The sequence below is a fragment of the Myxine glutinosa genome, chromosome 14, assembly GCF_964187855.1.
Source record: "Myxine glutinosa chromosome 14, kmMyxGlut1.1, whole genome shotgun sequence".
Taxonomy (NCBI): domain Eukaryota; kingdom Metazoa; phylum Chordata; class Myxini; order Myxiniformes; family Myxinidae; genus Myxine; species Myxine glutinosa.
Window position 1 is genome coordinate 23,159,564 of NC_136274.1, and position 12,446 is coordinate 23,172,009.

A 12,446-nucleotide genomic window follows, 5' to 3' on the forward strand; every position below is an offset into this window, starting at 1 on the left:
CTTATGGTTAAACTGCCAAAGTCTAGGCTCTCTGCTCACCTTCACTCTTTCATTCCCCTTTTCTCCCACCTCTGGAACAAACTCCCCCACTCCCTTCAATCCCACTCCTCCCTCCAGGTCTTTAAAACAGCTGTTCACCACCATCTCTTATCTTCCCCCATCGAAAACCTTGATCTTTTCTACCCCCGGTAATTCACCCCAGAGTCCTTGCAGTGTTCATATGTTTTATTCCTCTCCCACCTCCCCCCAAGTCCTCCCGATGTCCCTGCTCTCAAATGTTGTGTTTGTGTCCTTCCCCCTCTCTCCCCATCTTGTCTGCCGCTCCCCTTGTTTTTTGTGTGTTTGTGTGTGTGTTTTTTGTGTGTTTTGTGTGTCGGTTTGTCTTTTTGTGTGATTAATGTTAGCTCTTTCACGAGCCTCGATCTTGTATACAAAAAAAAACAAACGATCAAGGTGGCATTAGAGGACGAAATTGAGGGGGCGCACCGGGAGATGAAAGAGGTGAAGCAAAAATTAGAGGATGTGGAAGAGGGGGTGAGTGAAATTAAGAAGAGACGGAGGGAAACTAAGAGGGAGATAAAGGAGGAAGTGATGGAATATGTACAAGGTCTGTGCTCAAATCATGATGATATGCTCGCTAACCAAATAAAGAGTTTGCAGGTGGCGGAAGAGGAGCGACGACGAGGTGCCGAGGTGAGTGGCGATATACTCGGAAATGTATATGGTGTGAGGGGAGATTCAGTCGGCTTGGCTGTTGGTGTAGACCCAGGTGTTCATGAGAGGCCGCTGGTACGGTGTGCGACTGGTCCGGAGTGTGGAGGAGGTGTGCAAGGATGTCCGACTATGGGGTGTGTGAGGAAAACGTGCGCGCCGAGGAGTGAGTGTGCTGTCGAGAGTGAGTTGGTCGTGGCGCGTGTGCGGGGGGGGGGGGGGGGGGGGCACATGGAAGCGCGTGATGGGGAGTGTTACAGGGGATGTAACGAAAGAGTGCACACCTGTGGTGAGTGTTACGGAGGGTGTAACGGGAGAGTGTGCGCAGGAGGATGCGCGAAAAAGGTGTGTAACGGACGGGTGCATGATTACAGAGTGTGCTGTCGAGAGTAAGGGTGAATGCGCGACCGAGTGTGGTGGTGAGAGTAGTGAGAGTGACACGGAGCATGAGTTGGTTGTGGCAGGTGAGAGCGGATGTACACCTGGAATGGAAGGATGCACACCTGGAATGGTCGAGCGCGTGTGGGAATGCACGCTTGAGTTGGTAGTGGAGCACGTGATTGGGTGTGCGGAGGAGAGCACACCCGTGGTTGTCACAGAGGATGTGACCGAGGAGTGGGCGCGAAGAGGTGTGTTGGTGAGGTGTGCGAACGACGAGTGTGTGCTAAGGTGTACGGTGGTCAGGTGTGTGACGAAGTCTGTGAGCGGAACAAGAACAAGTGCAATAACGAAGTACGCGGGGTGTACGGGCGGCGTTGGAACGCCGAGCTCGGTGAGTGTGAAAGGGGGCGCGTATGCGTGTGAACCTGCAGGTGAAGCATCGACGTTAACCGGATTAGCAGCTAGATCAACTTTTAGCCGAAGCGAGCCCGCGGTTCGTGCCGGGCTTTGTGTGCAGCGGGAACCAGCGGGGATCGTAACCGCGGCGGTTTCGAAAGAACCGCCGTGCGGGATCCACGCCGGGCCGCGCTCTGAACGGTCGCGTCCGTGCTCCGCTCAGCGGAGCGGGCGGCCTGGTAGGAAGGGTCGGCACGGCGACCCCTTGTGGTTGAGGCGTTCCGGCAGGGCGAGATCGGGTCATCAGGCGGGAGACCGAAAGGCTCCGCGCCGAGGTGGACCTTGGGATCTCGGCCTGAGCGAACCCCCTTCCCTGCACCGAATGCCGGACGGATCCAACCGCCGGCAACGAACCACCCGCATTCATTGCTCGACTTGGCGAAGCCAAGTTCTGAGCATGTAAAGACGCACCGAGGCTCGAGTTAAAGGACATTTGGTAGGGATAGGGAATTTGTGATTGGAAAATTTTGATTGGTTGAAATTTGAGCAAAATTTAGTGAAAGATGCCCGATGTGGTGGGATGGCAAATCCACCGTCCCTCACAAACAGGGCACATGAGCGCTAGGTTTATGGGGTTTGGCAGTGAAAACTAGCCCGGGAGGGTTTGGGTAAAGTGTGTAGGGATCTAGAGATTGACCATAGGTAACTGAAGATTTAAGTAGCGACATTGGACAGGTGGTGGGGACATAGAGAGGGTAGTTGGATTATAATGACGAGGGAGCGCAATTATATAAGGGGCGACGGGGAAGCGCTAGTTTTAGCAGGGCACCAGGTAGATCAGATGATGCCGTGTGTTTGAGAATTGAAAGTGTATGAAGCAGCGTATAAGGAATAATTGTGATTGTGAGTTGTATTGAGCGTGGAAGTGTATGGAGCAGGGCATGAGGAACGATTGTGGTTGTGCATTGTATTGAGTGATTGAAGGAGCCTGGGAGGAAGGAGGGTGCAGGAAGCACCAGGTGTGATTGCACAGGTGTGCAAGTGAACAGTGGATGGAGAATGGTTGTGTGGAATATATGGAGTATGGAATAAATGGTCTGGAATATATGGAGTATGGAATGGATGGTATGGAGTGAGTATGGTGGAAACTGTGGAGTGGAGTGGATGGTGCGAAGGTGTGTATGGGGAGGATGGACCCCATCACGAATACCCGGGGAGGGTAGTTTAAGAGTTAGGTAGAGGGAGTAGGTAAATTGTGGTTGGATATTGGCATCTGTGGTGCGTGGTGGAAGAATGGTGTTTGGATGGGTGCATTGGTGACGTGGAAATGGTTGGGCGTGTGGCCTGTTAGTGTGTGTAGTTGAATGGGCACTCCACCACTGTGAGGATGTCGGCCCGGTGAGGCCGCAGGTGGGCTCTGGGAGCCGTTAGAGTTGTGGATGGGGCCCGAGGATCCGGAGGGCGGACCCGGGTAGCCCAGTGCCAGAGAGGGCACCGAGTGGGGAGAGCGCCAGAGGGCCTTCCCCAGGGAGATAGGTTAGGTAAGGACCAGGTAAGCTCAGAGGCAACTACAGTGGTGGAGGTGTGCAGGTGGGTAGACCTGCTGGGAGAGCCACATGACCCAGTCCTGAAATTGTGCAAAGGCACAGGGAGTTGAATCGGGGGAGTGAGACCCCAAATTGATGAAGCACCACAGTTTGGTCAATGGGAATTTGGTTCTTAAAACCGCATAGAGTAAGACGGCCAATGGATTGGCAGGGAAAGACCCCGGGTAATGTAAAGTGTGTTAAAGTCATTTAGAGGATAGTTAGGATTAAGAATCTCCTTGCACCATCTACATCCACTCACCTGAGGTGACAGAACTCCACACCATGCCATGTTTTTATTATTTTCGGTGCAAATGTTTGGAATGTGAGATGCATCATGACGTGGGTGAGACATTGTGCTTTGTTGTTCCATCTCTCCCTCCTTATGAGGATTGATGATGAATTGGGGATGGCAAATTTTGAATTAGAGGGATTGTGGTGACGAATTTGGTATTAGGGGGAATATGGGGAAGACATGACGGTAGAGACGAATTGTAAATTGTTGTAAATATGGGGTAAGGGGCAAGGGTAGAACAGGTAACAGGGGGGGGGGGGGGGGGGTGACGTACGGTCGGGACGAGCTTTTCTCCGCTCAGTCTCCAGACGCACCTCACCTTGCATTGCCTCTATTGATGTGTACCCTTGTGACCTTACCCCTCACTCACCTGTCCTCTCTGTCTTCCTTCCCCGACCCATGGATCGTGCTCTCTGGGCACTGAAGGGAGCGTGCAGGAGTCCGCCATTGTGTGCCAGAACCCCCGCAACCAGCTGCTTGCATCGATGCACCACTAATGGACCACATGTCTGTGGCTGAGCACCACTCATGGACCCCATGGGTTGGGGCATGGCCCCTCTGCTGGAACCGGCCATGATGGCCTGAGATCTTGCTGGCGGACCTCGGTAACGTGGCATACAGGTGAACCACCCCTAGTCGGCCCCTGTGGGCCCTAAATAAAAAAACACAATTGACACGTTCTGTGCTTGTTATTATCATGTCCAAATAGGCCGCCAGCAAGAAGAACATGAAGAAAGACATCTGGAAGAACATTGGCCAGCAGAGGGAGCCGAAGAGCAAGACCACCAGCAGGGTTTGTTTATTTTTATTATGAACTGGTGACTGTGCACTGACTGGTGCATTTATGGTGCTGTATGGGGCTTTATGGTGCTCGTTATTGGTGCTGGTGCGTCGATGCAGCGCAGGCTGTCTCTCTTCCCCCCCCCCCCCCCCCCCAAAGGAACAATCGCAGGTCCTGGGGTTGCATGGTGTAAATACAATTAGCGTCATTTGTAAATAATGCTACCCACCGTTCAAGTATAGTTTGAAGATAATTCCGCAATTCGGTTAGCTGTGGGTGTAAATCTGTTAGGCAGGGTGCAATGCAGCAGGGGGACATACTTATTTGTGTTTTAAAACTGTCACACTCAGGGTCGGGTTAAATGTAGCGGGAGCTACACCTACGTGTCACACAAAAGTTAAAGTTTTATAGGCCCGAGGACGTGCCTAGAGGATGAGGGTGCAGTTGTGGATTTGAGAATCCTGTGTTTTTTATATGGTTGTAAGTGTCATGAATCTTGTTGTAAATATCACCCTCCGTAGTGTAAATGTCAAAGGTCGTCCTCCTAGTTAATCCATATACATGCACGTAGCAAATCATATATCCTTCTAAATAGTTATCTCCTTATTCTATGTAGTTTAAGGCTCTGTTCCCACTAGTTGACACTGCATTGCATCAGATGACATAAGATAGTTCCCTTCCATATCCCAAAGCCTCCATTGCCAACTGCATTGGGCGGGTTTCTGCATTTGCCGCCATTGCCATGTGCTGTACCTCAGAGAAGAAAGGCGTGTCTCCACCTCGTCATCAGAGGGTGGAGCCAGGAGAGCCCTTGCCGACCAACCAAGCACGAGGGGTTTGGCTCGAGAAGGCGGAGAGAGAGCGATCGGGGAGGTTCGCGAAGGTTCGAGGGTGTGGCCTATATAACCCGCGGCGGGACGCCCCCACCAGAGATGAGTCCTTGGAGAGCACGCGATGCACCTGAGACGAGTTGAGGAAGATGTTTGAGGGAGAGAGAAGCACGCATGAGCTTTGAACCACCGCAGCTTTGGGCTTTGACGGCAGTTTCGACCGTGGCTGCGAAGGAACGCCGCCGTGCGAAACCGATCGAGAAGGGGCGGCGGCTGCTCACTCCCAGCCCGACTGTGCTCCGGTTCCAGTTGAACCTTCCTCTCCTTCCAGCCATTCGTTCCTGCCTTCATTCCCCATTCGTGTGAGTCTGATTGTCGTCCGTCTTTTATGTTGTCCTGGGGTTAAGTAAGATTGTATAGTATAAGCTAGTATTTGCAGTGTCTTCTGGTCCTTCCATTCTTTCTGTCTTTATTTTATTATCCTTCCTTCTCCTTGGTTTATTTTGATTGTGTAAATATTGGTAATTAATTATATTTGTATTTCCTACCTTTGTTCTTCTTCTTCATGCTCGTCCGGTCGTCTTTGTGATTTCCCCATTGAAAACCTGTGGCGCGATTTTGGCCAACGTTCAGGATCGGGTTAGTCTCTGCTAATGGTTCGTGCCGCAGTTGCTAAACCGCTCGGCAATTAACATCTGTCCGCGGTCGCGAACGAGGTTGCGCACCTGCCTCTCCGGAGGGAGCTTGTGCAACTTCAGGACTCACGTCAGGTCAGTCATACGCAAGGGGAATAATCCCCCCTTCTCAAAGGGAAAGGCCGACGTAGAGATCCGTAACTATATATATATGTATGTATGTATGTATGTATGTATGTATGTATATATATATATATATGTATATATATGTATGTATGTATATGTATATATATATATATATATATATATATATATATATATATATATATATATATATATATATATATATATATATATATATATATATGTATGTATGTATATATATATATGTATATTATATATATATATATATATATATATATATATATATATATATATATATATATATATATATATATATATATATATATATATACACACACACACACAGTGAAACCTTGACTTACGATTGCACCAACTTACGAGTTTTCCAAGATACGAGCCGTCGCTCGGTCGATTTTTTGCTTTGTGATGCGAGACAAGATCTGAGTTACGAGCGAGCGAGCTTACGCCACCCGCCACTAGGTGGCCCAGCGAGCGTTCAGTTCACGTGGTTATCTTGCCGTGCAAGCATCTCTGCCGTATCGCTGTTGCTTTGTTTTCGCATTGTTTATTTTGGAAAATTTCTTAGTTTTAACCATGGGTCCTAAGAAATTGAGTGCCAAGGGCAGTGCTGAGAAGAAGAAAAGGATGATGTGCTTGGATATAAAACACGTAATCGTCGAAAAACATGAGCGAGGTGTGCGTGTTGTCGACTTGGCGAGGCAGTACGATCGTAGTACTTCTACGATATGTACGATTTTGAAGCAGAAGGAGTCGATAAAGGCTATAACGCCAGCCAAGGGCGTTAAGATTATTTCAAAGCTCCGGACCTCTGTCCATGAAGAGATGGAGAAGTTGTTGTTTGTGTGGTTGACGGAGAAGCAGCTCGCAGGAGCAACAGGTCGTGCGTTGGCGCTGTGTAACGACACTTGCCTCACTCATTTTCGAAACATTTTGAAAGGGAGGAAGAAACAATCCTCCTTGGACAGGTTTTTATTGAAACGCCCTGCAAGTGAAAGCGAGGAAAGTGTGGCGAAAAAGGCAAAAGTTATCTCCTCCACCTCCGCCAGCATCTTCGTCTGATCTTCAAGGTAAATACACTTAATAAACCCAGTTTATTTCTTTACATTCTCTTTTATTATGTACAGTATATACAAGGTCGTGCTTGTTTATACATTATTTGTTATTTATAAAGTACATTTTTCTTATTTAAAAACACGTAACAAAAAAAATTGGTGTGGTTTTTGGGGGGTTGGAACGGATTAATCGCATTTCAATTCATTTTAATGGGGAAATTTAATTTGATAAAAGAGCAAATTGAGTTACGAGCTCGGTCACAGAACGAATTGAACTCGTAAGTCAAGGTTTCACTGTATATGTATGTATGTATGTATGTATGCATGTATGCATGTATGTATGTATGTATGTATATGTATATGTATATGTAATATCCGCCCTATATATATACAGTCATGTGAAAAAGTAAGTACACCCCATGTAAAGTTTTGACTTTTTCAACATATTTCAACATACAGCTATTTGATCTTCATTTCAACAATATTGATAGATAAAGGTGATATAATATAACAAATATCATGAAACATTCACATTTTGTAGTCCATTGTATAATTTAAATAAACACAAATGCAAATTTCGCATGTGGAAAAAGTAAGTACATCCTTGGCTCTAATAGGTGGTATTGGCCCCTTTGGCAGAAACAACCTCAAGTCGGCGTTTCTTATAACTGTCTACCAGTCTCTGACATCAACTGGGAGAAATTTTTGCCCACTCCTCCATGCAGAATTCTTTCAGCTGTGCGATGTTTGAGGGGTTTCTTGCATGCACAGCTCGTTTGAAATCCCCCCACAACATCTCGATGGGATTTAGATCCGGGCTTTGACTTGGCCATTCCAGAACCCTCCATTTATTTATTTTCAGCCATTCCTTTGTGGATTTACTGGTATGTTTAGGGTCATTGTCAGGTTGCAAGGTCCACCTTCGGTTGAGCTTCAACTTTCCGACAGATGGCCTCACATTATCCTCAAGCACCCTCTGGTACAATGAAGAATTCATAGTGGATTCTATGATGATGAGCTGCCCAGGCCCTCATGCAGCAATGCTGCCCCAAACCATAATATTTCCACCACCATGCTTTACAGTTGGTATCAGGTCCTTGTGGTCAAATGCTGTCTTTGGTTTTCGCCAAACATGTCTTCTGGTACTGTGGCCAAATAGCTAGCCCTTTGACTCATCTGTCCAGAGCACATTGTTCCAGAAGAGCTGGTCTTTGCTGACGTTTTCATTGGCAAACTTTAGTCTTGCCCTGATGTTCTTTCTGGACAGCAACGGTTTCCTCCTGGCACACCTCCCATGCAGATCAAATTTGTGCAGCCTCTTTCTAAAGGTAGACTTGTGCAGTTTGACATCAACAGTGGCAAGAGCTACCTGCAGGTCCCGTGATGACATTCTGGGGTTCTTAGAGACTTCTTTCAGCATCTTGCGGTCTGCTCTCGGGCTGAACTTGCTGGGACGGCCTGGCCTGAACAGGTTGGCAGTTGTTTGGAATCTTCTCCACTTGTAGATGATCTTCCGGACAGTCAAATGATTGATTTCAAATTGTTTGGAGATCTTTTAAAATCCCTTCCCAGACTCGTAGGCATCTATAACCTTCTTTCTGAAGGCCTCAGAGAGCTCTTTCGATCGAGGCATGGTGATGCCACACACTTCAACAACAAAGAGCAAACCAAACTAAATGTCTGAGGTTTAAATAAGACAGGTTCCTCCAAGATCGTCTCCAACAATGTTCTAATCATTTGCACCTGAGCTGGTGTACCTGATTCTAATTTTAGGTATTTGTAGTGATAAATGTAGGGGTGTACTTACTTTTTCCACATGCGAAATTTGCATTATGTTTATTTAAATTATACAATGGACGACAAAATGTAAATGTTTCATGATATTTGTTATACAGACTTGGCATTTAATATGGAATATTTTTTTTGTGGGGGTGAACTTACTTTTCAAGATGTCTTAGAACCAAAAGTTCATTGGAATTATGTTGAAATTATTCTAGATTTTGTTAATGTGACCTTTAAAAGAAACAAAAACCACATTTGACATTTCGAAACAAATAAATTGATCCTTGAAAGTGATGTAAATTGATATCGAACTCAATTCATGCACAGTATTGTCTTAAACTTCTGTATGTTTTCCAGAAGTATCTCTTTATTTTGCACATTAGCCAAAATTTTTTTTAACAAAAACAAAAGTTTAATTACGACTGGGATTACGGACAGTAAAATTACAGTTCAGTACTTCGTGTAACCCCGAGCATTCAGGAAAGCACGTACACGTTGAGGCATGCTGTTCACGAGATTTGCCAAGGTTTGGACAGGAATTGCTTGCCATGCAGTGACAATAGCCTGCTGCAATTCACGCAGAGCTGCTGGTCCAAGTGGTCGATTTGACGCGTTAATTCTGCCCACAAATTCTCTATCGGATTCATATCCGGGGACATGGCAGGCCACTCCATATGCTCTACACCACGGTCAGCAAGAAAGTGTTGGATCATGCGAGCATGATGAGGCCGTGCATTGTCATCTTGGAAGACAAAGTTTCCTCGAAAGGCTGCACGAGCAAATGGAAGCAATGTTTCTTCCAGACTGGCCCTGTACTTGAACTGGTTCAGGTTTCCATTCAGAACAACCAGGTCAGTTTTGCCCCCTGCATGTAAAGCAGCCCAAACGGTCACCCCACCACCTCCAGCTTGGACTCTTGGCACTATACAATCTTTGTTGTAGGCTTCATGCACTTGTCTGCACACTCGGATGCGGTCATCTTGACGATAGACCAGAAATCTAGACTTGTCACTGAAGATCACGTGATTCCAGTGTCCTGGCTGCCATTGACGGTGCTCTCTGGCCCACTGCAATCGGCGTTGGCGGTGTTGTCTTGTCAGGCGTGGCTTTCTCAGGGGACGCCTGGCAGGATAGCCTGCTTGAACCAGTCGTTGGTTGACTAGCCTTCTGGATACAGGCACATTTGTCAGTTGCTGCCACTCAGCCGATTAGCTGACTTGGTATGGCCATTGCGGACTAACCGGTGCAGCTGGCGATCATCCCTCCTTGTGGTTCTGCGGGGACGTCCTGGCCTCGGTATTGGAGTAGGGACACCCCTCTGAGCATTTAGTTTCAGGATCTTTGACACCTGACCTTGAGTGATGCCATACTGCCAAGCAATAGCACGCTGTTTCATGCCGTAATTTCGTAAAGCCACCACTCCATGACAAACAGCATTGTCGAGTTGACGGACCATCTCCAGAGGAAGCGGCAATAACTTTTGGAGACGTGCAGCAGTTGTTTTCCACTAATACAGAACGCAACAACCCTTGTATACCCGACTGTGAAACCAATCATCAAATGCACCTGTCCGTACATTTTGCCACGCCACCTGTGATATAATCCTGTTGTTGACTTCTTGCTGCGACAGACAATCAGTGACATGGTTCTTTTAACAAATAAATCACCAAAGTGTAAAAGAAACTCACCAGATTGATATACTGAGTTAAGAAAGTAAACCCAAGTCAAGGGAAAAAAAAAATTCCATATTAAATGCCAAGTCTGTATTATATCACCTTTATCTATCAACATTGTTGAAATGAAGATCAAATCGCTGTATGTTGAAATATGTTGAAAAAGTCAAAACTTTACATGGGGTGTACTTACTTTTTCATGTGACTGTATATATACATTATATGTGTGTGTGTGTATATATATATATATTATATATACATATATATATATATATATATATATATATATATATACACACAAACATACATAGACACATATTAAAAAAGCAAAATCTGAGACTGACAGTATGTACACAAGCCTTTATTGCAAGAAAATGGTTATGTGCAAGAAATTAGTGTAGTACAAAATAATTACACATTCGCACGTATAAAAATATGCCCAAAGTATGCAGGCACATCTGCTTCAGCAAGGTACCTACTCACGGCTATGGCTCTGTGTACATCAAAGGTACACACATGTATATGTATAATTATACATCGATTTACGATGAATGAAAATTGGACTGTGGTAAAGTTTAGCAATACATTGTATTCGTCATTTCATGTGAGCTGGATGACAGAACATGAAGTTGAAATTTCCAACAACAGGTGTCTCACCCGCAACTCCACAACTCCCAACCGCGGAGAGGCGTTCCTTCTGTACACAGAACACCTGCTCATCACGACTCCCCGAAAAGCTCGCCTTCAAACGCCTGAAATGTATTAACAGTGAAGGTAACAGAACATGTAACATTGGATTAATTCAGCGTCTAACATAGCAAACGTGCATGTGCGTGATTACACGTGGATCACGTCAAAAGGCTGGTGGCGGGGCCTGCAGGGCGTTGTCCACAAGGAAACCATGTGGGATGCACGACCATAAAGCCAGTCGGTATGGTGATGAGACTTTCACAAAGTACAATGGATACAAAGGTATTTTTGTGGTTTTATTTTACAGGTGGAATATTTCCTTATAAACCTGAAGAAGATGAAACTATTTCCAAGCTTGGCGACTGCAAGGAGAGGAAGGGCAGGGAGATAAGGTGGTCTCACATTGGAATTAAAATGTATATACAGCTCAATGTTTCATTTTTGGGTAGTTTTCCATCCTATTAAATTATTGAGAGGTGTACGCAAACCATAGTGCTGTTTGAAAGTTTATCACAGGTGATGGGGCTTCATGCTGCCGATATTCATCTGTTTGTTCAGCCCACAAGTCAAGCCAAGCTTTTCAACTGCAGGTAGAGAGAGAGAGTTGAATTTGCAAAAAAAAGTGATACAGAATGAGCACAAGTCCGTGGACCGACTGAAAGGTGGAGGCATCGAATCCCGCGATGCCTTTTGTTGGGGACGTGAAGAGCTCGTGAAGGGGGAAAGACGGGGGTTGACAAAAAAAGGTAATAAAAAGAAAAACGTGGTCCAATAATGACCATAGAGATTGTCAATCCTGCAGGTGACTGGACCCCGCTGGTTACTTTACAGCAGCTTCGCAGCTGGGAATTTCTACATCCGACGATGGCACTGCAATGACGGTGGCACCGTCAAGCCCGCCAGCCTCGACTGGCGTTAATACGAGCACGTAGTCCTGCTGTGATTGTAATATCCGCCCATCCTCATTGCAACGCCCAAGGTTGGCCTGGATGCTTTGGAAAGACGTCGTGCCATCGCCCACAATGGCGATCATTTGCTCTCCGATGCTTTCTGAAAGGCCACCCGCTCCGTCGCCCACGGCGATGATGCAGCCAGGTGGCAAGCCCTGCAGAGTGAGGCCGGCAGGTAGTGCTTGAAGCAGAACGTTGGAGAGAGAACCAAGATTGGCCTGTGAGGATCGATCCGGCTGCCCAGAGCTAGTGATTGGGTGGGGTTGAAATGGCAGAAGAGAAACAACAAGGGTATTTTGAGATGATGCACAAGTACAAAGTAAAAAGGGAAGATAATTAATCAATATATTTTTTACAAAGGTACAAAGAAGTACCAACAAGATACAAGTCAGCACTGAAAGTGCATTACCTGCTGAATGTGGTGGGAGATCGAGTGTGTGTTGGATATTATATAAATTAGGGACTGTTCAAACCGTGAACGATTAATACCTCTTTCGGGAGATAGAGTTAGCAGTTACA

The 12,446-nt window shown here is 46.2% G+C and overlaps 1 protein-coding gene across 1 annotated transcript in view; it reads right to left on the reverse strand.

Moving 5' to 3' along the window:
- Positions 1–10,632: 10,632 nt before the first annotated feature.
- The window catches only part of LOC137439226 (ETS-related transcription factor Elf-1), a 121,869-nt gene continuing 120,055 nt past the window's right edge, over positions 10,633–12,446 (reverse strand). The window contains exon 10 of the mRNA XM_078767932.1: positions 10,633–12,173. Coding sequence (XP_078624058.1) covers positions 11,798–12,173 — 376 coding nt within the window. The 3' untranslated portion in view covers positions 10,633–11,797. The remainder of the gene's footprint in view (positions 12,174–12,446) is intronic.